Here is a 27788-nt window from a genome sequence, read left to right as displayed (position 1 = left end):
GCTAATAATATGACCTAGGTTGTTATGAGCCCGGGAATAGGATCTCGTCAGGGGTCGATCCACGAGGAAAACCTCCTATTTTCCCTTGTTCCTCCCTGGTCTTGATGAACCTATCTTGGCGCCCTAATGGTGATTTGTCCAAGAGATCACCTAACTCTCCTTGCTCTCTTTCTTGACTGAAATTTTCGATGCCTTTATTCAATAACAGTGGCTCCTTAAATAGGAGATTACAAGAGTCCTGCTCTTAGGGAGACTCCTTGCTGAATAGGGAGACCTCCAACTCTATCTTGATAAGATAAGATAAGATAAGTCTCTTTTAATCCTAATCAAAAAAGATAAGTCTCTCTTAATCATAATCTAATAAGATAAGATAAACTCACTTACAGTACCTATTTTTCTTGATTTTGATGACCTTAAGGAGCAAGTTGCTGCTGCTGCTCCCAATACGCGTCCACATCATTACTCCCCTCTTGGACTACGAGCTTGTCCTCAAGCTCGAATTCAGAATGGGTGTCTGGAAACACAGTCAAAGGAATCCCGGATAAGTGGAATGACTTTGCCCTCCTGGATCGGGTTCCAATGAAGAGGGTTCATCCTCATCTTCCTCTTGTTTCACCAGGAGGTAGAAAAGTCTCTTGCACTTGTGCCCTGCTAAGTAGAGTTCATCGCAATTAAAACATTGTCCGCTCGCCTTGCGTTCCGCCATCTCAGCCCTGGACAAGTGCTTAATAGGAGGTGCAACGACGCTGCTCCCCACACTGGATGCTGATCTGGAATTGTTGCTCGTCTATGGCTTCCGTTCTTGGCTGAATGCTGAATATGAAGCCATTCCAAGCGGTTCCGGGGATGCCCATGTTGATGGAGGCCGCCCCATACTGAAGGATCCGCAGCTGAGTTGTAGTTTGCTCATCTGTTGGGGGGATTCTGCATTTCCACGTCCACCCGCAAGGGTTCTGCTATCCTAGCAGTGAACATGTCTACCTACTGGTCCGGTCGCACTGAAGATGCCCTTGCGAGGAGGGTCTGGAACTGGCGTTGGTATTCTGCCACCGTGCCGGTTTGTTTAAGGTTAATCAGCTCGGCTAAGGGGTTGCTTGTCAGTGGGGGCCCAAATCTAAGAAGGCAGTAGGACTTGAACTGGGACCAACTGAGCCCAGGTTCTTCCTGTTCTAATCGATAGAACCAGAGTTGCGCTTCCTCTGTTAAGTGAAAGGCGGCTAGGCTTACCTTATCCCGGTTGTCTGTCCGTTGATTTCGAAAAAACTGCTCGCACCGGTACAGCCAGCCCAAGGGATCTCTATTGCCGTTGTACGACGGGAATTCTAACCTGTTGTACTTGGGGATGACTGCGGCCCCCTGGATGCCGAACTGTTGTTCGCTGAAAGACTCCGGAAGATCTGGTCGGCGACCGCTAGTGGCTGTCACCACTTATGTGTTCCTCTCTTTGCTAGAAAGGAATAACTCCATCAGACGTCGTAGCTCCTTGACTTCGTCCTTGATTTCCCGTACTTCCGAGCTGGTCTCCATGAGCCGGTGCTCGAGTTCGTGGACCCTGGTCGGAAATTGCTCCAGATCACCCATGATGTGTTGCTCTGATACCAAAATGTTATGGGCCCAGACGTAGGATCTCGTCACGGGTCGGTCCACGAGGAGAACCTCTAGTTTCCCCTTGCCCCTCCTTTTGCGTGGCGACCTAAGGGGTGATTTGTCCATGAGATCACCCTAACTCTCCTTTACTCTTCTCTTTGACTGAAATTTTGGATGCCTTTATTCAATAATAGTGGCTCCTTAAATAGGAGATTACAAGAGTCCTGCTCTTAGGGAGACTCCTAGCTGAATAGGGAGACCTCCAACTCTATCTTGATAAGATAAGTCTCTCTTAATCCTAATCTAATAAGATAAGATAATCTAATCTACTAACTTAATAAGATTAGATAAGAATAACAAGATAGTCTAATCTAATCTGCTGAATGGATAAGACTGTTGCTGCCGAATTGGATAGGATGAGAACACCTGATCATTGCTGTTGTTGCTCCCAATACGCGTCCACATCACAGGTACTCAATGCTAGGCTGAGCAAAGATACATTTCTTTGAGTTGGCAAAGAGACGGTGGGTGCGCAACACAGAGAAGACCTGTCAGAGGTGATCCCAATGGGCAGCTTCGGAAGCACTGTAAACCAGAATATCATCAAAAAATACCAACACAAAACGATAGAGGAAATCATGGAATACAGTGATCATTAATGACTGGAAGGTCGAGGGCGCATTGGTGAGACCGGAAAGCATGACAAGGAATTCGTAATGGCCCTCGTGGGTGCGAAATGCAGTCTTGGGAATGTCCTCACTGCGGACCCGAATCTGGTGGTAGCCCGATTTAAGATCAATTTTGCTGAAAATAGAAGCACCATGGAGCTCATCCAGAAGTTCTTCGATGACCAGAATGGGGAACTTATCCTGAACCGTAGCACGGTTAAGGGCTCAGTAATCCACACAAAAATGCCAACTTCCGTCTTTCTTTTTGACTAAAAGGACCGGGCTCGAGTAGGGGCTTGTACTTGGCTGAATAATACCCGCAGCCAACATCTCAGAGACAAGATGTTCAATCTCATCTTTCTGGAATTGAGGATATCTGTAAGGATGAACAAAGATAGGAGAAGTGCCTTCCTGTAAGACAATAGCATGTTCCGTAGCCCGTGCAGAGGGTAAGCCCGTAGGCATGTCAAAAATATCTTTGAACTCATCTAGTAAGGCGGAGATTGGCGGGGATGTAGGCAAGACAGAGTTCAGCGGAGGATCCACTATCTGCAATTGTTTTAATTCTATCAACACCCCTTGTCCCTCATGTTGTAAGTTGCGCATCATGGCATGCAAAGATACTTGAGAGGAACAGAGAGAAGGGTCGCCCTGTAACTTTACCCGGACACCTCCCAAATTGAGCTTCATAGACATGTTGCCCCAATTCATCACTGAGTCCCCGAGGGATGCTAACCAAGGAAAACCAAGAATGACATCCGTAGAACCCAACTTTAAGGGAAAGAAATCAGCAATAACATCCAATTCGGGTAAGTTGAGGCAAACCTGACGGCAAACTCCGGAAGTTCTCACCTCATCACCATTTCGTGTGTAGGGGTACGGGGTAATTTCAATTCTTCCACTAAAGTTGCGGAGAAAAAGTTGTGGGATGCACTCGAGTCTACCAATATGACCACCTCACGTGACAAAATGCGTCCACGCACCTTAAGCGAATTTGTCGCACACAACCCAACAAGAGACAAGACACAAAGTGCGACTGATTCTGGAGTTGGAGCAATTTCAGTGTCCCCGGAAGTGCAGTCCCAATTAGACGCATTAGAATCAAGTCCCTCCACGTCATCTTGAACCCATAAAACCTGAAGTGATTTCTGAGCACAACGATGTCCTAGGCTGTATTTCTCGTCGCAATGAAAACATAGAACCTTCGCTCGTTTCTATTGCACCTCTTTGTCGGTCATCTTTTTGAAAGCAGGAGGCGGGCCTTAATAATAGGGGCTGATGCAGGAGAAGGAGGGATTGCTACTCGTGTAGGTTGGGAGACAGCAGAAGTAGTCACTTGTGAAACTCGTGAGTTAAAGTGGGTTCCAGAGAGGGACGTTGCGGGCCCACGAGGATATGAACTGGGTTGATAGGCCCATAAGGCCTGATTCTTTTCCTCAATATTCTGGGCTGCAACCATTTTTCTAATCAGCCCAACGGGTTCCATCTGTCGGAGTTCGGCCTGGATATCTGGGCGCAACCCATTCACAAAGGCTGCTTCAAGGACTGATTCTGGTAGGTCACGTAAGGGGGAAGAAAGCACCTCGAAATGGCGACAATATTCCTTGACAGTAGTGGATTGGTGTAATGATAGAAGCTGCTCCTGCAAGTTTCCCTCCTGAGTTGATCGGAAACGTTCAAGGAGGAGTTCCTTGAATTCTGCCCAGCTACGAAAGGGTCGCCGACCATCTTCCCAATAATACCACACCAGTGCATCACCTTCTAAACAGACCACTGCAGCCTGCAGACGTTCCGCCGGAAGCAAGCCATTAATCTCAAAATAGCGCTCCGCGCGAAAAAGCCAGCCGTCTGAATTTTCCCCATCAAAAATAGGCAGCTCCAACTTCGGAGGAAGTGAATCAGAAGTATGTTCCGGGACTGTCATTGAAGGGGACGTCAGGAAAGCTGCACCCTTTCCTTTGTCAGCCGCACGACTTGATGCGGATACAGGAGGAACATTGTCAGTTGTAGACAAAGGAGCTGACAAGGACTGTTGCTGCAGCAACAGATCAGAACGCCTTACCAAGTCTTGTATGCCTCCTTCCAGGGATGTGATCTTCGACAGTCCAGCTGTTATCTCATCACGCAAGCCATCCATTTCAGAATGCAGAGAAGTCAAGCGTTCTTCGAAGCCCTCCACCTGCGATGCCACTTCCTTAGCTGTCACCATGGCCGAGGAAAGACGCGCTCTGATACGACTGATATGCCCCAGAATATTAACACGCACTTCACAGACTCACAGCAGAATCCAAACCACTAGTACCTCAAGAGGGAACTGATATTCATTCAGAAGAAAAGAGGATCACTTACAGTAGGTCGGTTCTTCGAGAGACCGCCGGCTCTCCCAAGCACTCTCAGAATTCTGTACTCAGCAAAAGTCTGGCTTCTCCCTCCTCCAAAGCCCCTTCTTATACACATCTTACAGCCTAACTGCCTTTCATAATAAATGCCCAGCTGGCTGAAATATAAATGCCCCACTCTTCTTATTCCCAACTAACAAGTTATAAATGCTAAACGCCCTATACTCTTCCTATTCTCAACTGACAAGCTATAAATGCCACAAAATCTCTCCTTATTCCCTCCAGCCATAAATTCCGCCATGTTCAATTATTTCCCCCCCCCCTTGGCCGCCAGCTGACCTTTCCCCTTCCTGGTGTATGTAAAATTAATTGGGGGCCTATCAATGTCCTGTGGTCCCTTAGGAAGAGATGAACATCAGAATCTTTTTAAACAAGGAATAGTCCCTGGAGATTTTGACAGACTTAATCACTATTGGGCTCGCATGAGATTTAGAGTTTGGTGATGTCTTTATGCATGAAATGATTACAGGATGGTATTATGTGGCTTCATTATCAACTAGCAAGTCCTTTGTTGGGACTTGGGAGGCTGTCAACCAAGTCATAAATACCTGTGAAAAACTTCAAAAAAGATAGAAGTTCTGGGCTCTTTCTCGGTTTCTCCTCATGTGTGTACTTTGTTGGAAGAGTGGGGAAAGTACTAATCAACTTCTGTTGCATACTTGCATTGTTCCTATGCCTCTAGTTTGTGGCTGATCACTCTCGGACTGTTTGGAAAACTTAGAGGGCACCTTCTGACATAGCTGATTTGTTTAAATCAGATTGGTTGGGAAGGGGCAGTAGAAGGCAAAAAATTCTGTGGCAGTATTTGCATGGGTCAGTGTTGTGGGGCATGTGGGGTGAAAGAAATGCAAGGAGTATAGAAATGTGGAGGGCAGTTTTGACCTGATAAAGATTAGGGCTACTCATTGGGTGGTTGTGCTTGAAGACTTCAAAGGTGTTTCTTTAAATGATCTTTTAAGAGAGTGGCAGGTTGTGGCTGAATTTCAAGCTGGAAGGCATCAGAGTGTGACTGATTGGTCCCCTCCTTCAGAAGGTGTAGTCAAGTTGAACTTTGATGGTTGCTGTCTTGGGAACCCTGGAGCTTCTGGAGTAGGGGGTGTGGCCAGGGATCACGAGGGTAACACAATTCTAAGTTTCTCTGGGCCAGTGAGATTTTGAAATTCTTTTGAGTGCAGAGCTACTGACTTTGATTCAAGGACTAAAATTGCTGGTGTTAGGGAAATTATTAGATAGTGATCAGATGGATGAGTAATAAAGGAAAGCATCCTTAGTCCTCGCAGCACTTTATTAGAGAATAGAAACCCTGGGCCCTCAAATGCTAAACTAAACATTTAATTCACTGACAGTTCAGCTGGGGAGACACAATGGATTTATCTATACAGTTGACAATGCTGGGCAGCCTGGGCTAGTTGTTATTATCTAGTCTTGGGGTTTGATCACTGGTTTTATAGTGGTTAGTTACTTTCTTTATGGGTCTGTATTTTTCAGTCATGGAGGTTCAGTTTTCTTGTATCAACCTTTTATTTCTAGTTTACTTCGTGCATGTGAGATAACAGAAGAACAAAGTCCAGAACAGTTATAGAAATAAAACAAGGAGCAAAGCCAACCCTTAAAAAAAGAAAACATAACAGTGACATATACATATATTTCACAAATCCTAGATGCTAAATACTCACTTCCAAACCAAGCAATCAATAGAAGCATTGTACTTAGCTCGACCGGATGTCACTTGAAAACTTGTTTTTGCAGTTTGCTTTGGCACTGGAACCTTGATTACAACTCCAAGTGCAAACATTTTTGCACCAAACACACTCTTCACCTGAACATTGACACTATTAAAGAGGTCCAAGACATGAAAACATGAAATATGCATCATTTGGTATGCAAGTACGCACTTTAACATTTACTTCCATACGTGTCCTACCCAATTCCTTGATTGTTGGCAACACTCGAAACGGAAGATTAACACCTTCAGTAATACGATACCTAGACAAACAAATATTATCATTAAAAAGGAAATGTTAAGAAAGACAAAGAAGGCAAAAGCCCATTTTAATTATTTAATTATTGCATCAGTAGTCAGAGTATAAAATATACATACTGGAACAAAGAAATTTAAAATGAGGTTGAATGGAGGCAAGAATGTGCCACCACATCAAATGGTTTCATGCAACAAAGAAAGTGGATAATACAACCAGAAACATGTAGACACACAAGTTGCCGAGTACAAAACCATGGATAGGGGAAATCATTGAGTGGACCTGCAACAACTTCAATTCATTTTCTAAAAGATTGAATTTTATTAACATAAGATAGAAAGAACTGCAAATCAGCACTTATCAAAAAGTGCAGAACCATCTTAAATATAAAATTACATTATCCAAAAGTGAAAATATAGAAATAGTCAAAACAGAAGAAACTTACAAAACATTGTGATTCCTTAAGGGGTCCCTCACATGAAGGTGTTTTTACTCAACCAGAGAAGCATCAGATGGGACTTAAGCCAATACAAGGCAAGGTAGAGATACCAAGTAGATTCTAATATGGCAACAGTAAACTGCGCCTTCATGTGAAAGGCCCCTCATTGAATCAAACCCCATTTTGCAAATAAACATCCACATGTTACCCAAGTGGCTACGAAGAAAATAACATTTCTATTGTTATTGTTAGTGGTGTTAGTGAAGGGGTATTTCAGTCTTTGTACTTGTTGAAAATGCTGATGTGTACTGTTATATTAGTTCGAGTGCCTCTTACTTAAAGAAGGGCACTCAAGTCTTTTCCAATAAGTTAATAATATAATAACAGGTCTGGCCGAATCAAGGGATTAACTCTTTTCCCTAATTTGAACCAGCCTTTCTCTCTTCTCTCTCTTCTCTCTTTTCTTCTTTCCTCTCCTACTTCTTGCTGTCTACTTTACTCTACAGTCAACGAACAAGACAGAATTCTATGGCAGGTCAAACTTCAACATGGTATCAGAGCTAGGTTCACCAAATCAGACTTGCTAGAATTCTGCCTTCTACGCATTCGAATTAGGGTTTCACTTGTGGTTTTCAGTTGTGAGTTGGAGACTGGGAAAAGGGCTGAAAAGGAGTGATCGCCCTCTTCCCTAGGAGGTCTCTATGCCTCCGATTGTGTCGTTGGTGATTGGTTGCTGTGGTTTCTAAGCCCTAGTTAGGGCTGGTACGTGTGGTGCAGTGGTGTCTCAGCCCTTCGTATGGTTGGCCTTCAGGCGATGAGGTAAAGTTTTTTTTATATATTTTTTTTGGAATACATGAGAGGTGTAGTACAGTTCGCATGATGGGTTTTCAGATTGCAGTATGCTAGGGTTTATGCTAGGGTTTATTCTGGTTTGTGTGTGATTCGAATAGCAATAGTGTCTACTGAATGGTGAAACTTCCTATAGTTGTGGATTAATGTTGGTGATGTTACAAGTGTGGTTTTCAGCTTTTGATATCGCTGAAATCAGTGTGTAGACCTCGGTGAGTAGGGGTTGTGGTGTTGTAGTTTTCAGCATTTAATACTGCTGAAATCAGTGTACAGATTTCGGTGAGTAGGGTTTGTGGTGTTGCAGTTCTCAGCTGTTGAAATCAGTGTGCAGATTTCGGTGAAGTGTCTGTGTGTAGTGTGCAGTGTGTAGTGCTCCTAATTCAGTGCTCAGAATTAAGGGAGTTCGGCAATGGCAGATAACAGTGATAGTAAACCTAGTGTCATGATATCTACTGACTACCTGAATGTCCAAATGACCTCCATTAAACTGAATGGAGAGAATTATGTCCCTTGGGCCAAGTTTGTAGAGGTTTTTCTGAAGGCGAAGAAGAAAGTGAAGCATATAAGAGAGGAGAAACCCCCCGCTAATTCTCAGGAGTATGAAGACTAGGAACAGGAAGATGCACAGATCATTACATGGTTGTGGAACAGTATAGAACCCAAAATCAGTGTGAACTTTATGTTTCTTGACACAGCCAAAGAGGTGTGGGATCATGCTAAGAAACTGTATTCAGGTCAGGATAATACCACTAGGGTATATCAACTGTATCAGGAATACTTCAATCTGCAACAGGGAAATCAGAGCCTTGAGGAGTACTATGCCAATGTGAGGAATATCCGTAATGAGTTAAATGTCTATCATCCTCTCACTTCAGATGTCAAAGTTCAACAGCAACAGCGAGAGCAGCTTGATGTGAGACGGTTTCTAGTGGGGCTGAAGTCTGAGTATGAACCTGTACGAGCCCAGATACTAGGGGGATCTGCTCTTCCATCTTTAGAGGAGGTGTTTGCTCGTCTTCGGAGGGCTTCCATTGGATCTATGGACTCTAATGTCTCCGATAAATCAGCATTTGCAGTGTCAAGAGGTCGAGGTGGCAGAAGTGGGACTCGAGGAACCCAGCCTGGCAGGAGTGGTAGTGGTGGATCTACACATATCCGTGGTGGTGGTCATACTGGAGGCAGAGATTCAGGGGGAGTTCGTGGTAGAGGACGTGGCTCGGGTCCACGGAAGTGTACTCACTGTGGTTTGGATGGACATACCATTAACTACTGCTATGACTTACATGGTCCTCCCTCGACGTGGGCCAACCATGCCATGACTAGTGACACCAGTTTCAGCTCTACACAGGAGAAATGGTCAGCTGACCCGATGCCTTCTACTCCCTCAGATGGTCCAGGCAAGGAGATGGTGAGTGTTCCTCGTGATGAGTATGAGAGGTTTGTTCAATCCAAGTCGCAGCAGAACACAGCTTCCTTTGCACACTCAGGTATGGCTTGTTTGGCATCCACACCCAACCCCTGGATTATTGACTCTGGAGCCTCCGATCACATGACGGGAACTCCAGGTGTGTTTTCATCTCTCACTCATTGCTCAACATCACAATCTGTTACCCTTGCTAATGGCTCCACGTCATCTATCTGTGGTGTTGGTAATGTTGACCTAGACCCTGTATCCCTATCCTCTGTTTTATATGTACCTAAGCTTCCATTTATCTTATGTCTGTTAGTAAGCTGACCAAGTCCCTTAAGTGCTCCATCACTTTTTACCCTTCTATGTGTGTTTTTCAGGATCTCAAGACGGGGATGAAGATTGGTGGAGGGCATGAAGCCGGTGGACTGTATTATCTTGATGGTGGTGGACGAACGTCAACGGCTCTTCAGTCATCCATTTCTCCTCTCCAATGGCACTGTAGATTTGGTCATCCTTCACTGAAAGTGTTGCAGTCCTTAGTCCCTTCATTGAGTCAACTTTCTGTTTTAGATTGTGAGTCTTGTCAATTTGGGAAACACCATCGTGTTCCCTTTCGTTCTAGGGTCGATAACCGTGTGTCGAGTCTTTTTTCTTTAATTCATTCAGATGTTTGGGGTCCTTATAAAGTGATGTCATATAATGGATACCGATATTTTGTTATTTTTGTTGATGACTGTTCAAGAATGACGTGGCTCTATTTAATGAAAGAAAGAAGTGAATTATTTTCCATCTTCCAGAAATTTTATGCTGAGATCCGCAATCAATTTGGTGTTCACATCAAAATTTTCCGTTCTGATAATGGTCGTGAATACTTGTCTTCATCTTTTCGAGAATACTTGGATCAACATGGCATTACACACCAAACTTCATGTACCTATACTCCGCAACAAAATGGGGTTGCTGAGAGAAAGAACCGCCATCTTGTAGAAACGGCACGCTCCCTCATGCACCACATGAATGTTCCCAAAACTTTTTGGAGCGATGCAATGCTCACCTCTTGTTTCTTAATTAATCGGATGCCCACATCTACCCTTGATGGTCGTTCTCCTTTTAGTGTCTTATTCCCCAACATGTCTCCGTTTCCACTTTCTCCTCGGGTATTTGGGTGTGTCTGCTTCGTTCATAATCTGAGTCCCGGGACTGACAAGTTAGATGCACGTTCCGTGAAGTGTATCTTCCTTGGTTATTCCCGAACTCAGAAAGGGTACAAGTGTTATCATCCTAGTTCTCGTCGTTCCTTGGTATGTGCTGATGTTACATTCTTCGAGTCTACTCCGTTCTTCGTGGGGTCCGGTGCTGCTGCTTCCCCCACATCACCACCTCCTCTTCCTCTTCCTGTGGCTGATCCACCTCCTCTGGTTCCAGTCATGCCTACGTCCTTGCCTCCGGTGCCACCATTGGTTGACCGTCCACCCATCCGTCACGTGTATACACATCGCCCACGTGTACCGGCTGCAGCTCCTCCAGCTTCATCACCGTCGACAGATCCAGCTCCAGCTCCGACACCAGCCTCCGACCTAGATCTTCCTGTTGCCTTACGGAAAGGTAAGCGTACTTGCACCCTTCACCCTATTTCCAATTTTGTTTCACTTACCCACCTCTCCGCTTCCCATCGCCTGTTCATATCTTTGTTATCCTCCGTGGTTGTTCCTAAGGATGTCTAGGAAGCCCTTACCTCTCCAGAGTGGTGCCGTGCTATGGAAGAAGAGCTCTCTGCTTTGCATCATAATCACACTTGGGATCTCACCGCTCTTCCTCCTGGGAAGCAGGCTGTCGGTTGTAAGTGGGTGTATAGTGTTAAGTACTTGCCAGATGGTCGTGTTGAGCGCCTGAAGGCGCGGCTGGTTGCCAAAGGGTACTCCCAAACCTATGGCATTGACTACACGGAGACGTTCTCCCCGGTTGCTAAGATAGGGTCAGTTCGTGTCGTCATCTCTCTTGCAGCTATGTCTGGTTGGCCTCTCCATCAGCTCGATATCAAAAATGCCTTTTTGCATGGGGATTTGCTCGAGGAGGTCTACATGGAGCAACCACCCGGATTTGTTGCTCAGGGGGAGGATGGTAAGGTATGCAGACTTAAGAAGGCTATTTATGGACTTAAACAGTCCCCTCGAGCATGGTTTGGTAGGTTCAGTGAGGTGGTCAAGAAGTTTGGTATGAAACAGTGCCAAGTTGATCACTCTGTCTTCAGTCTTGACTCTTCGACAGGTAAAATAATATTGGTGGTGTATGTGGATGATATCGTTGTGACTGGGAATGATAAAATGGGCATTGACAGATTGAAGGCATTCCTACAGGAACACTTTCAGACAAAGGACCTTGGCAAGTTGAAATACTTTTTGGGCATAGAGGTAGCAAGATCTAAGCATGGCATTAATTTGTGCCAGAGGAAATATGTGCTTGATTTACTGGAAGAAACAGGATTGTTGGGTACTAAACCGGCTGAGACACCTATGGAAACAAATACGAGGCTGAGCAGTGATATAGGTGAAGTGTTTGAAGAGCCTGGCAGATACCGACGACTTGTAGGCAAACTAAACTATCTAACCATTACTCGGCCAGATATTTCATTTGCGGTTAGTGTGGTGAGTCAGTTCATGCAGAAACCTTTGGTCCCACATTGGAATGCAGTGCTAAGGATTGTGAGGTATCTGAAAGGAGCTCCTGGTCGTGGTTTACTGTACAGAAATGGTGGAAAACTGGTAGTAGAAGGATACACCGATGCTGATTAGGCAGGTTCTATGTCTGATAGACGATCTACCACAGGCTATTGCACCTTTCTGGGGGGTAACCTGGTAACATGGAAAAGTAAGAAGCAAACAGTTGTGGCAAGAAGCAGTGCAGAAGCAGAATATAGGGCCATGGCACATACTGCTTGTGAACTAGTGTGGCTGAGGAACCTTCTACAGGAGATAGGATATGACATCAGTACTCCAATGAAGCTCTATTGTGACAATCAGGCAGCGGTTCATATCTCTTCCAATCCAGTGTTTCATGAAAGAACCAAGCACATCGAAGTTGACTATCATTTTGTGAGAGAGAAGGTGCTGAATGGGGTGATAGAAACTGCATATGTTAGTACGGGAAACCAGTGGGCAGACTTGTTTACAAAAGGCTTGAGTCGGGGGAGAGTGGACTACATATGTAACAAGCTGGGATTATATGATATATACTCACCAGCTTGAGGGGGAGTGTTAGTGGTGTTAGTGAAGGGGTATTTCAGTCTTTGTACTTGTTGAAAATGCTGATGTGTACTGTTATATTAGTTCGAGTGCCTCTTACTTAAAGAAGGGCACTCAAGTCTTTTCCAATAAGTTAATAATATCATAACAGGTCTGGCCGAATCAAGGGATTAACTTTTTTCCCTAATTTGAACCAGCCTTTCTCTCTTCTCTCTCTTCTCTCTTTTCTTCTTTCCTCTCCTACTTCTTGCTGTCTACTTTACTCTACAGTCAACGAACAAGACAGAATTCTATGGCAGGTCAAACTTCAACAGTTATTACTCCAAAGTCCAATGTAGCTAAGAGAAACTATGACAATAAATAAAAAAGTAAAGGTGTTTTCAGTTCCTTCAAAGGAAAGAACATCCAACTTACTTCATCAATTCAAATTCACCATCAGGCGGCACAAAACTGACTGTTTTCTCTGAATTGAACCTTGTCAGGTTTACGCAATGGTGGAAAGTAACATCATCGAGTTCAATAGTTTTGCCACTGCAAAGAAGCAACACATTCAAGTACTCAGTTACCAAAAAAAAAACATATTCTACAAATAATAAGGCTGCAAAAAGTATCCATTTGTCCAAATACATATTCAAATCCAATATGATTAAGGTGATCTGAATTTGATCCACTTAAAATAATACCTATATATTAGCAAACATGGTTTGAGTGTTGTATGTTTACTAAAAAGTCATGGATTTTGGTCTCATTGATGTTATTACTATTATATTTTTTTATGGGTAACAGTTAAATTTTATTAATTATCAGTAAAAGAAATGCTACATACAATAAACGTAAGCACCCCAATGATACAAGTGTCAGAGTCAGTTCGAAGAGTGCACGGGAAGCTGAAAGGGTGAATCTCTCAGTGACCACACACCCAAAAGAGATGTACTAAGAGAGAAAGGACAGTTATGGCCTTCTCTAATACAAAGAATAAAAGACTATGTATACAAGAAAGAAAATAATGGTACTTATGTAAGATACATGATAAAATGTGCTCCCAACCAAGTCAGTCCATAGTGTCTCTACACCCCTCACCTCAAACTGATGTCAAGTTATACCCTGGTCAGTATTTTAAACCCAATCCTTTAATAAACACATTATTATGGCAAATGGTTAAAAATTTGTGATTCTTGGTTATAATGACTTGACGTTGCATACCTCCTCTTCTTCACAGTTCATCTCCCTAAAACCTTTCTTGTTCCAAAATTTACTACTAATTTAACTTCTTCCGGTCAATCGGTATAGGATGGTAACATAGTTTCTTTTTCTCATGATGGATGTTTGATTCAAGACCACCAAACTGGGACGGTGAGGGGGAAGGGCATAGACTGGGCTGGATATTTGCTTTGGAGTTCGAGAAATCTCAAACTTTGCCTACTTCTTTGTGTTTACTTTCTACCTCTAGTATTGAACTTGTTTATAGAAATAATGAGTGGCATCTTTGGCATAAGCACCTTGGCCACCCTTATGTTAAGAAACCATTTCTATTTGGTCCTGTTTGTTTGTCTTCTACAAAAACTTCTTTTGCTCACATTAATAAATCTTGCATTTCATGTGGTTTGATTAAAAGGTCATGTTTTACCTTTTCTATCTACTACTACACATTCTTCTATTCCTTTTTAGTTGATTCACAATGATGTTTGACCAGTTTGGGGGGAGGGGGATTACTTAAAGGAACAGGAAATTCAATCATAGAGATCATGTCCTAGGACCCCACAACAAAATGGGGTGGCAGAATGGAAGAATGGCCACATATTGAGTTTTGTAAGAACCTTGTAGCACATGCACTTACTCGCTTTTGGGAAGAGGCAGACAGCACTACTGTATACATCATTAACTTGCTTCTCTCTTGTATTCTCTATGACATCTCTCCTTTTCAATGCTTATTTCATTGGCCCCCAAACTTCCATTTGCTTCATGTTTTTGGCTACATGTGTTTTGTACATCTACCTCCTCATGAATGCACAAATCATACTCCACATTCAGCTTTGTGTGTCTTCATGGGATATAGCTTGGATCACAAGGGGTTTCTCTGTTATGACCCTTGTGCTCGATGGATTCGGAACTCTAGAAATGTTGTCTTTCTTGAGAATGTTTCTTTCTTTTCTCTGTTGCCATGTCAGAGTCAGTTCGAAGAATGCACAAGAAGCTGAAAGGGTGTGTCTCTCAGTGACCACATTTCCAAAAGAGATGTATTATATATCAAGAGAGTACAAGAGAGAAAGAACAGTTATGCCCTTCTCTAATACAAAGAACAAAAGACTGTATACAAGAAAGAAAATAATGATATTATACATAAGATACATAACATAAATGCGCTCCCAACCAAGGCAACCCATAGTGTCTCTACAATAGGCTAGAATAAGCTACCTAATCCCTTCCTTTTGAGATACAAGTTATTGTCCTATAAATATAAATATCCTCAAAACATTTGGCCCCTACTTATCCCTTGTTTAGCTAATGAATCAGCCAAGGAATTTTCTGATCTTTGACTGATGAATTTGCTGTGATGAGCTATTGGTAGCTTTTTTTAGCCATCTCTCACTGCCACTTTGAAGTCCTCTTCTGCCACCAAGTTCCTAGAATTGAGTGAACTGTTCAATCTCAACCCCCATAAGACTGCATTCTTTTCATCTCTGGTAGAACCCCAATTTCTATGGGGCCTCACTACATGGCTGAGATCTTTCCAAAACAGTTTTTGAATACTCTTCCAATGCCTCATGTTTTTGGGCTTACCACTCTGTATCTGCCAAAGTTCAACTTGATATGATCCTGATTAGGAAGGTTCTAGTGCACTAAAGGGAGAATGGAGCAAGGAGACCTTGATCCAATGAACCACTTTAATTGCTTTATTTTCCATTGATGTTATTTATAATTCATGATATACAATATCAAAGTAATTTAAAAGCATCATCATCATCCATGCCTAATCCCAACTATATGGGACCGATTGTTACATGAATCCTGTTTTGCCAATCCATTCTATTCAACGCCATATCTACTGTTAAATTATTAGTGCTTAAATCATAACTTACTACTTCTACCCATGTTTCTTTTTGGTCTACCCTGAGCTCTTCTAGCCCCTTCAATGTGTAACAAATCATTTCTTCAATGTGTAACAAATATCTTATTAATAAGATATAATTGACAAGTTTCAATTTGAATCCACATATTAACAGTTCAAATTTGGAACTTATTATATCCAATTTGAATCCAATCTTTTTGCAGCCCCAAGGAATAAGCAACTTCAAGCTAAAAGTACAGTCAGATCATTAAGAATTATCATTCCTTTGACGGGCAAGATGTAATATTTAAAAATAGGGTAGAAAGACAGGAACAAATGAAGCAAGATGCAGTTCAAGTTGCCAGAGAATCAAATCCAAGAAATTATCACTCATAGATCAACCATATGCTAAAAATGAGCAGTTTTAAACTACAAGTAGAGACAACCCATTAATAAAGATGATTCCTTAACGGGCAAGATATAATGCTCAGTATAGTCTAGAAAGAAAGGCATGGGCAAAAAGAAGCAAGATGCACTTCAGATAGACAGAAAATGAAATCCAAGAAAAACAAGCTTATCACTCATAAATCAATATGTACATGAATGACTTTACATGCACACACAAGCGCACCACCCCCCCCCCCACACACACACGAGCCTGGATCTCCTGCAAGCAAAAACTCTGCTCACATAGCATCCAGCCGCACATTTGGAATATCTCCCATACGTTTATGTTAAATTCATGGGGAGATGTTTAAGGTGCAACAGGATTGCCATGCTTTCATGGTGTGCAGAGTTTTTGCTTGCAGGAATCCCATCATCACATAAACACACACATGTCAATTTTAAAAGAACACAGCCTTTTATCAATAACTGTAAATTTCTATTTTATAAGAACAAAGTTTATCATGACAAATTTGTATAAAAGAGTAATATCAAAGAGAACCAATCAGTTTCATCAAGGTTGATGTATATTTTTCAAACCAGGAGAATAGATTTAATAACCTAATAATGTGTTTAGATGTTTGAATCTTCATTAATAAAAACCAAGTGCCCATAAAGTACAATAACCTCCAGTATACAAGTATGATAGAATTGGGAGTACAATACCAATCTTAGAGGTTAGAGTATGTATAGCTAAAGAGAGAATTTAGAATGATGATTAGATGTGGTTCCTAAACTGAGTACACACACAATAGAAATATGGAAAGCACCTGGTCATGAAACAGTTATCAGTATAAAACTAGATATTTGAATTATTGAAATGGAAGTTTGCATGGAGACCAGAAATCTGTTACACGGAGTTTGGCAATTAGGGAATCCATATTTGATTTTGATAAGAAAAATGCTCTTTCAGACTTCTTCTTCTGCCAACATTCCAGGACTTTTCTCAGAGATTATGACACCAAATTGTCAGATCAAGGATCAAATGGTCTCTTAAAGTGTTGAGACAGTAACATTCTAATAATCCCTAGAACACAATTCTTATTCCCTCAGGCCAGTGTTTTAAAAATTGACCTGGAGGCTGAACCATTTTTGCCTCCAGGTCATGGGTCAGTGGTTCGATTGTCTGGGTCGTACAAGTCAGACCATGCCATGTCATCAATATATATAAATACATAAATATATTATATGCGTATACAATATGTTATATAGAACAAATAATATATAATTACATTCTACATGTAACATATGTATATATACATATGTATGTTTTATTTTACATCGAATTAATATTTTTTATTTCTTCCCCTAAAAAACATTTTTATTTCAATTTTTAATTTTTTTTATTTGTAAAAAACTAAGAATTAAGATTTGAGGCCAAAAAGTTGTTTTTTGGCAAAAATAGTAGGGCAGTGGCACCTCAGAACGCGTAGATCTCAAAAAGTTACCAAAAATTTATAAAAAAAAGATAACCCCAATCAGACAATTAAGCACAAAGTTATGGCCTCCAGAAGTTTTCAATACATTGTAAGTTGTAACTCGTGACCGGTGACCAGGTCAACCGGGTCAATGGTTCAACCACCCAGGTCAAACGGTTTTCTGTCAATTTTTGAGTTTTAGGAAAACTAGAACCGACAATGGGACCATATATGGTTTGAACAGTTCACCCATCAAGTTCAACGGTAAGTTGAAATTGAAAACATTGCTTCAAAATATTCTTCTAACTAAATGGCTGACAACTCCTTTATAGTAGTTAAGAAATACACCTATAGTAATTCAGAAAATATAGGAAAATAAAGAAAGAAAGGAAGAGAATGAAGAAGAAAGAGGTTTCAGCAGTAGGTTGTAGAAGAAGAAGAGAAGGGAAGAGAGAAAAGAAGAGTTCGAACCTCTCACTGTAGCCCCCTTGATCTCTTTTATTAACTTAATTCTAAAATTAAGTACAATTATCCGGATGCCCTTAATGGGGCAACCAGCACTAAAGAAATAATTAAAGAAAAAAAAACATAACTAAGGCCCATAACCAACAAAGATAAACTTAAGCACACCTCTCCTACACTCCCCCTCAAGCTAAGCATAAATGTCAATCATGCCCATCTTGCTTACATAATATTGAAGCATTTCCTTTGGAACTCCCTTAGTTAGAAAATCTGCTAGCTACTCTTCTGATGTAATGAAGGAAGGCACACCTCTCTTGAAAGTAGCTATTAAAATTGCACCACCCCAAAACTTCACAGGAACATGGGTAGCGAAAAGGATGCTCCTTGCAACTGTGAAAAAACTCCCTGATGTACCATTTTATTGTAGTCCTTATTGTATTGTTTTCTTATTTATTATTATTTTCACTTCAGCCCTACAAGGGCCTCTCTATAAATTCTCTAAATTGTGTTGCCCTACAAGGGCCTCTCTGTAATTTCTGTAATTTCACTTTCTATATAAAGGACCCTGAGAATTTTGTATTCTGCTCTGGGTCTGTTGACATGGTATCAGAGCAGGCTGTTCTTTCCTTGCTCATTCGTTGGGCATATTAGGGTTTCTATTCTCAGGGTGCTTTTGGCTGGTGTTAGGGCTCTTCTAACCCTGGTTCCTCTTGAAGGCTTCTGTCTGGAAAGATTTCTGACCAGCTGTGTCGCCCAGAACCTTCTTTCCCTCAGAAAATCACCAGAAACTGACAAGTCTTGGAGGTGTTCCAGTCTTCTCTCCTAGACGGCAGCAGTTTTGTTTTCTTCCTCTGACTGTGTACTGATTTCTCATGGGCGGCAGCAGCCTTTCTCTCTGTGGTTCAGTTCCGAACAGTCACAGATTAAAGAGACTCAACAGTCTGGCTGCTTCCTCCCACAACAGCAGCAGTATTCGAACCTGGTTTCTTATTCTGACTTAGGAACTTCAACAGACATCAGGTCCTCTCTACAAAACTGATCTGGAAAACTTTTCATTTCAGGTTGGTGCATCACACTATTGTCATAATCGACTATTATCAGTCCTTGGAACCCTAGTTTTTGTGCTGCCCTAGGGTATTTTCTTCTCTTATCAGTCCTTGGAACCCTAGTATGTGTTGCCCTAATTCTGTGGTGCTATTGGAGGATTTTTCATTCTTCTCTAAAGTTTCCTGCTGAAGTTGCATTGGATTTGTCTGTATTTCATGCCTCAGCCCTCATTTTACTTTTCTGAAGGATACTGTGTTCAGCTTAAGTAATTTTTTTCTGCCTTGTTCATTGCTGATTTGAGTACTTTTCCAACATCAGTACTGATATTCTGGGTTGTTTTTTTTGCTCGTTAATGATAGCTGAAAAGGTTGATTTTCTCCCTATAAAATTTGATGGAACTAACTACAATATGTGGAAGTTCCATTTTGATTTCTATGTTGAGGGAAAGGGACTTGAAGGTTACTTGAATGGGACTGTAAGTAAACCTGATGAGGCTGAGGTTGATAGTAAAGCCTATACACAATGAAAGCTTGACAACGGAAAGTTCTCCTGAATTTTGAGCTCCATTGTGCCTCACATTAGTGTTCCTATGAGAAGACTGAGGACTGCCTATGAGATGTATGCCTAGTTGAAAAAGGTTTATCATCAATCCAGATTGAATCTGAAATCTTTGCTTATTGCCAGGGGGACAAAAAGATACAAGAATACTATTCAGGCTTTATTGATCTCTAGGCTGAATATGAACTTGTTCATATTGAACCCTCTAATCCTGTTGAATGTGTCAAGTATTTGCAGAAACATTTTGAAAATAGGAAAGTTAACCAATTTCTCATGAGGCTGAGACCTAAGTATGAAATAATCAAGTCAAATATCTTGAGTAGAGAAACACTTCTAGACTTAGACTCTGTGATGGGAGAGTTGTTGAGGGAAGAAACTAGACTCCTAACTGCTGCAAACATAGAAAGGAAACATCCTGATTCAGGGATTGATATTGTTTTTCTTGCACGAGGGAATAAGAAATCTGGTGGAAAGGACCCTTCTAAAACTCAATGCTACGAATGTCAAGGATATGGACATATAGCCTCTCATTGCAAAAAGAAGAATGTCTGCACATATTGCAAACAACAGGGACATATCATTCTATATTGCCCAATTCGTCCACCCAAGGGACCCATGAAGAAGAATCAGTCACGAGCTTATCAAGCGTATGAGGGACGAGTGTCCAATACCCCTATTGCCAAGGGAGAATCCTCTGCTTCCATGAATAAAGAATTGATACAACAATTGGTATCTTCCACCATCCCATCTGCCTTTTCTGCTATCGGCTATCTGGTGAGTTCTCCGGTTATTGCTCTTCTCCCGTTTGGATAATTGATTCTAGTGCTACAAAGCATATGACTGGGGCCTATCCTAAACCTTCAAACGGAATGTCTGAAACCAACCATAAACACATTGCCACTGCTAATGGTGAGAAACTTGACATCATTGGGAGTGATGACTTGTGTATCAAACTTTTTCCCTCAAATTCCTTGTCCCTTGCTAAAACCTTCCTTGTTCCTAAACTTACTGCCAACCTTATTTCAGCTGGTCAATTTGTTGATGAAGGTCATATTCTAACATTTTCTTCTAATGGTTATTTGATTCAGAACCAATGCACTGGGAAGGTGAAAAGGAAGGGGCATAGAATGGGCCGCATGTTTGCATTGGAGTTTGAGAAATCTCCATCAGATTTCTGATAAACTTAAATACTTGTTTGAGTTTGGTTTTATTAAAACTAAAATTCCTTCTATGAAATCCTTTGATACATCTTGTGTTTCTTGTTGTTTGAGTAAGAGTCATATTTTACCATTCACTCACCGAGCTGAACATGCTACTTCACCTTTTGAAATTATTCATAGTGATGTTTGGGCTTTTGTTGTTTCTCGGATGGGATACAAGTATTTTGTGCTATTTATTGATGATTGTACCAGGTACACTTGGATCTACCTTCTCAAACACAAATCAGAAGTTTTTCCAACCTTTAGGTTGTTTCATTACATGGTTCGAGTTTGTTTCCAAGTGAATGTGCAAATCTTACGCTCAAACTCGGGGGGAGAACACAATGACGGAGATTTTTTGGCTTACCTGAAACATCGTGGAATACAAGTCCAACGATGTTGCCTAACACTCCTTAGCAAAATGGTGTGGCAAAAAGAAAGAATGGTCACATTCTCAGTGTTTTAAGGACTCTCCTACAAGAATCACATGCACCTCCCACATCTGGGTTAAGGTCGTTAGCACTGCAATATATCTGATCAATTGTATCCCATCATCTGTGCTTGCTAACATTTCTCCTCATCAAAAGATGTTTGGATCCCCCCCCCCAAATCTTTCCCATCTTCATATCTTTGGGTGTCTATGCTCTGTTCATCTTCCTCATGAACGTTCAAAGCTTTCAGCTCAATTTGTCATGTGCTCTTTTGTGGGGTATAGCCCGAACCACAAGGGATTCATTTGTTACGACTCCTCAGCACGTCGAATTCGTATTTCTCGAAATGTGATTTTTCTTGAGCATATCTCCTTGTTTTTAGGAATTACCAAGTTATCTGCACCCTCTGTTTCAGTTTTGCATGATTTTGAACAACAGGATTCTCCATCATCCATTGATGAAAAGGAACTTCTCGTCTTCTCTTGCAAGCGGATTCGTGATCCAACTCCTACGCCTACGACCCCTCCCCGTTCTTAACAGTAGGCTAGTAGAAGCCCTTAGTGGAAAGAAGCCATGGATGCAAAGATTCAAGCTTTGCATGAGAATGACACCTAGGACCTTGTCCCAACACCTTCAGATGGCTCTGTTATAGGGAGCAAATGGGTTTATTCCATCAAGCTGAAATCTGATGGGTCTTTGCACCATTACAAAGCCAGGCTTGTGGCATAGGGATATAAGCAAGAGTATGGCATTGACTATGAAGAGACTTTCGCTCCTATAGCCAAGATTACTACAGCTGGTGTTCTTTTAGCAAGCCCCTCGAGCTTGGTTTGAAAAATTCAGAGATGTTGTGCAAGCTGGATATAGCTAAAGCACATTGGACTACTCTCTCTTTGTTCGGAAAAGACCCCGGGGCCTTACCATTCTCGTACTGTATGTGGATGACATACTATTGACTGGAGATGATAATAGAAGGAACCCATGACCTCAAGTCTCTTCTCCATAGTTCCTTCCACATGAAGGATCTCGTCCCTCTTAACTATTTCTTGGGACTTGAAGTCCAGCGGAGCTCCCGAGGTTATTTTGTTTTCCAACACAAGTATGCCTCTGATTTTGTTAAGTTGGCCAACCTTAGTGATAATAAATAGGTTGATACTCCCTTGGAGCTGAATGTCAAATTATCCAAATCAAAAGGCTCCCTGCTTCCCGATGCTTCCCTCTATCAGCAACTTGTAGGGTCTCTCATCGATCTAACCATGACTCGTCCTAACATCTCACATGCAGTTCAAGTTGTTAGTTTGTCTTTGCACCTCGTCAACCTCATCTGACTGCAGTGTATCGAATCATGCACTATATTCGAGGTTCTTTATCACAAGGTCTTTTCTTCTCTTCATCTTCTTCTCTCCAACGGAAGGCCTATGCTGATGCAGATTGGGTTGGATGCCCCGACACACAACGCTCCACTACCAAGTGGTGTGTCTTCATGGGTGACTCTCTAATATCATGGAAATGCAAGAAACAACAGATTGTTTCCAAGTCCTCTACGGAAGCAGAGTACAGGGCAATGTCATATGTTTGCAGTGAAGTTGTTTGGCTTCAATCTTTATTTCAGAAGTTAGGACATTCCTCTCCTACGTCCATTCCTCTGTATGCAGATAACACTAGTGCTATTAAGATTGCATCTAAACCTATCTTCCATGAAAGGACAAAGCATATTGAGGTGGACTGCCACTTTATCCATGATCTGTTTCTTACAAACTCTATCTCTCTCCCTCATGTTGCCTCTGATATGCAAGTTGTTGACATCTTTACAAAGGCCATGACGAGATCCAGACACTTATTCCTAGTAAGCAAACTGATGCTCATGCCTCTACATCAGTTTGAGGGGGAGTGTGAAGAAACTCCCTAATGTACCATTTTATGTAGTCCTTATTGTATTGTTTTCTTATTTATTACTATTTTCACTTCAACCCTACAAGGGCCCCTCTATAATTTCTGTAAATTCACTTTCTATATAAAGGACCCTTGGGGTAGGGTCAAATCATCCATTCTTCATCCCCAGAAAATTGTATTCTGCTCTGGGTTTGTTGACATCAACTTCCACAATATGTTTGTTTTTCCTCTCCACTACTCCATTTTGTTGTGAAGTATGTGCACAAGAACTCTGACAAACAACCCCAAACTTCTCAAGATAGGAGGGAGGGTCCTTCCCAAAATATTCCTTAGCACTGTCCGATCGAAATATTTTGATATGGGTGTTAAACTGAGTATGTGTTCATGGAACTGCTGCACAAGTTTAGGCACTTTAGCATGAGAATGCATAAGGTAAATCCAGGTATATCATGAAAAATCATCAATAAACTAGATGAAATATCTATAGCTACCATTAGGGGTAAGCAAGAATCTAGTTAACCAAACCGGTCGGTTCGGATTCGGTTCGGTATTTTTTAAAAGCCGAAGGTACCGGTGTAGAAGAGATGAGAAGATTGGGTAGGCAAGGTTTTGTTCGCAAATTGGATCTTGAAAAGGCCTATGATTTAGTGGATTGAGTTTTCTGCTAGAGGTGCTCAGAAAGTGTGGTTTTGGGGATAGATGGTGCAAGTGGATAGGTGGTTGTCTGACATCTTGCCATTACTTAGTTTAGTAAATGGAGTAGTAAAGGACTTTTTCCTAGCATGTAGGGGCTTGAGACAAGGTGATCCATTGTCCCCTTTCCTTTTCACATTGGTTTTTAATGTTTTTAGTACACTTTTGTCAAAAGCAGACAGGGTTGGATTGATAAGAAGATGGAGATTAGGAAGAAATCAAGTTTCAATTACCCACCTTCAATTTGCAGATGATATCATAATCTTTTGCGAGAGATGTGAGTTGTTAAGAGCAAGGAATCTGAGAAATCTAATAACCCTCTTTGAGAATGTCTCAAACCTGAAAAGTAATCTTGAGAAGATTTGTGTGATGGGGCTAAATGTGGATGAAAGGGACTTGGAGTCTATTGTTGCATGCTTAGAATGCCCTATTTCTGCTTGGCCCTTGACCTATCTAGGACTTCCCCTAGGTGCAAATCCAAAGGAAAGTAGGTTTTGGACCCAGTGGAAAAGAAGTTTAAAAAAAAGGCTAGTGACCTAGAAAAAGAACTATATCTCTCTGGGGAAGAATAACTTTGATTAGGACCACACTCGCAAACTTACCCATCTACTTTTTGTTTGTTTTTAGGATACCTGTTAGGGAAGCCAAGAAGATAGAAAAGTTGATAGGCAATTTTTTGTGGGAGCCAAGTGTAGAAAAAAGGGAACATTTGATTAGATGGAAGGTGGTGAGTCAAAGCAAGGAACAAGGGGGCTTAGGGTTAGGGGACCTAGTAAACAAGAATGAAGCTCTTTTGGGCAAGTGGTCATGGAGGTGGCCTCTAGAAAGAGAGATTGTGGCATGAGGTGGTGGCTAGTATCCATGGCTATTCTAAATCTGGTTGGGATGCCGGGGTATCTCGACGAGCCTCACTCACTACACCTTGGAAAAAGGTACGATGTCTATAATGGTAATTTTGTGCTTGTTTCGAGGTTTATTTCTCCCCCCATTCTCTCATTGTCTCTTAACTGGGATTTTAGGTTCCGTAGAGGGTTGAGGGATGAGGAATCGGTTACTGTCTTTGAGCTCTTACTTTTACTTGATTTTGTTTGTTTGGATCCTCCTAAACCAGATAGAAGAATTTGGTCTTTGACCTCGAGTGGCTATGCTATACACCTTCCCCTTTGTTGTTACCAGTTAAAGAAGTCTGATCAAGGCCAATTCCACCTAAAATTGTTGGGTTTTGCTGGGAAGTGTATTATGGTAAAATTAATACTGTGGACAATGTACAAAAAAAAGAGACCTTATTCATGCTTGCCCCCCAATTGGTGCATTTTATGTAAAGTGCATAATGAGTACTGTTATCACCAACTAATTTCTCGCTCTTTTACAGAAAATATATGGAGTTGGGTTTTTATGTTGTTTGGGTACAAGTGAAACCTGCCTCCTGAAGTAAATCTGTTTTTTGATCCGTCCTTTTTTGGTTAGCCAACAAAGAGAGGGAAAGTAATGTGGAAATGTATTAGGGCAGCCCTCCTATGGACAATTTGGGAGGAAAGAAATGCTAGAATTTTCCAAGAGAAGGAGAGAAGCATTGCTGAAATAAAGGATTGTATAATGACAAGGGCAATCCTTTGGCTAAAAACTATTGATCTCTTTGCAGATTACTCTAGTGATGACCTTCGAAGGAGTTGGGCAGTAGTGGCATCTACCTCATCCAAGAAAAATAAAACACAACCAAGTTGGTTACCCTCTCCGGAAGGAGTTGTAAAGTTGAACTTTGATGGGAGAAGTCAAGGCAATCCAGGACCTTCGGGTATAGGAGGGATCTTGAGGAATAAGGATGGCAACATTCTATCCTTATTCTCAAGTCCAGTGGGTTATGGAGACTCTACAAGGGCTGAGATATTATCTGTGGTACAAGGACTACAACATAGTTTTTAAGGCACCAAGGCGAGGCTAGGTGACAGGGGGGCGCCTTGTCGCCTAGGCGATGGATTTTTTTTAAGTAAAACCATATATCCTAGGGTAGTTCGCTAGGTTCCATAACCATCTTTCCTTAATAATTATCCATAATTTTCATAAGAGAAGTATAAATTTCATGTTTTAAGTTTAGAAAATCAACATTTTATGAGAAGAAAAAGGAACAAAGGAAAGAAAATTCAAAAAATATAGGGGTTGAACCCCTACTTTTGTTATAAGAAAAGAAGAAAAGAAAAGGTGGAAGAAGATCCGTAAGAAGAAAATGTGTTGATTAGACAAAATTTTAAGTTCATCCCTTACTTATTGGTTCAGGTTTTGAGGTCTTTGAGGATTCAATCAAGCATCAAAACTACGATGCGATATACCCCGTATTGGGTCTTTAGCGCCCCAATACACATTTTTTTTTTTTGATCAAAAACACTTTCATTAATTCATTAGTAGAAAATTTACAAGTGGAAGACAAACACACTTATCTTCCAAGAGTCACAAAGAACTTCAAGAAAGGAAAGAAGAAAATTTACAAGTGAAATACAAAGATATAAGGACACTAACATTACAACTTAACCCAAAACAAGGAATCCCTTTCTGCCCCTTGTTTTGCTAAACTGTTAGCTAGGGAAATAGCTGATCTCTTAATCCAACATGTCTTAACTTCCATCTCCCGCACCAGCCATTTGAATTTCCTCTTCTCATTGTTATACTTCCAAAGATCATTTTGTTCTTTGGTCAGCCACCCTATCACCACCTCTGAATCCCCTTCAATTATAAGTTTCTTGATGTTCAATTCCTTAGCTTTCCGAGCTCCTTCCATAAATGCACATATCTCAACTCTAAGGGAGTCACCCACTCCAATTGGGCCTGAGAACATAGCAGAGATGGCCCCATTTTCATCTCTAAAAACACCCCCAATCCCTGATTGTCCCGGGTTTCCCCTACTGCACCCATCAAAGTTTAATTTCAAGAATCCACTAGGTGGGGGGGTCCAAGCCACACTCAGTACTGACTTGGTCTGCGTGCAACTTGCAATTTCACCCCACTTCCTCAACATGTCATCCACAGTGTAATCTGTGAATATTTCCAGAGATTTCAGCCACTATACCGCCCTAAACTGTATGATAGTCCTCAAATATGTTGTCCCTCTCTGAGTTTCTGAGAATATCCTGGAGTTCCTTTCTTCCCATAGTGTCCAACATACTGCAGCCCTTACTCCTCTCCACATTGTCCTTCCCCTTTTTAACCGCCACCTGAAGAAGGAGGGGGCGAAAAGGCCCTGCATGTCTGATGGGGGATTCCAGCTGCATCCAAACAAGGAGAAAGCCCAATCCCACAACGACCTCGCGAAGTGGCACGATACCATTAGGTGAAAACCAGTCTCCCCATCTGCTTTGCACAGAACACACCACTAAGGTGAAAGCCAGTCGCCCCAATACACATGTTTACAGGTGTTTTCGAGAACCTATTTTTTAATATATATATATATATATGAAATTGAAAACCAAAGAAATAAAAAAATAGGGGGAGTATCGTTATAAGTACTGATACACCTTTGTTGATACACAGAGGTGTATCAATACTTTGAAGTTTGAACCATGGGTTCAATACAGCAGTTAGCAACATTTGTGTTGATTAAACCCTAACAAATAAGAAAATAATAAAAAGAAATTAGTACATAAACACATAAAATGAATATTCTAGTTTAATAATGCCTATTTTATAATTATAATGTCAAAATTAAAAATATAAAAGTATTTTATAACATAGTGCACAAAACTACTTAGCGACTGGGCGAGGCGAGCCTGCCTAGGCATCGCCATGACAACTATGGACTACAGGTTTCCAATCAACTTGGAGTGACTAATTTAATAGTTGAACGAGACTCTAAGGTGATAATGGGATGAATGTCGGACCCAGAAACTATTGTTTGGGGATATAGGGATATCATAAAAAAAAAAGTCAAACGGCTTACAAGAACCTTGTTAGATTTCAGTGGGTCAGTAGATCAGCAAATGCTTTGGCAGCTTCTTTAGCTAAACAAGGGGCTTCAAGGGATTCTCTGTT

The 27788-nt window shown here is 41.4% G+C and overlaps 1 protein-coding gene across 1 annotated transcript in view; it reads right to left on the bottom strand.

Moving 5' to 3' along the window:
* LOC104606469 (AP-2 complex subunit mu-like) overlaps positions 1 to 27788 on the bottom strand; it is a 77858-nt gene that overhangs the window by 10485 nt on the left and 39585 nt on the right. The window contains exons 8-10 of the mRNA XM_010271690.3: positions 12989 to 13105; positions 6550 to 6640; positions 6331 to 6473 (exon numbers count right to left, since the gene is read on the bottom strand). Of these exons, the coding sequence (XP_010269992.1) occupies positions 6331 to 6473; positions 6550 to 6640; positions 12989 to 13105 (351 nt within the window). The remainder of the gene's footprint in view (positions 1 to 6330; positions 6474 to 6549; positions 6641 to 12988; positions 13106 to 27788) is intronic.

The sequence above is a fragment of the Nelumbo nucifera genome, chromosome 6 (assembly GCF_055504915.1).
Source record: "Nelumbo nucifera cultivar China Antique chromosome 6, China Antique-T2T, whole genome shotgun sequence".
NCBI lineage: Eukaryota > Viridiplantae > Streptophyta > Magnoliopsida > Proteales > Nelumbonaceae > Nelumbo > Nelumbo nucifera.
Note: the sequence above shows the minus strand (reverse complement) of the source record. Positions and strands in the feature narration are given on the sequence as shown.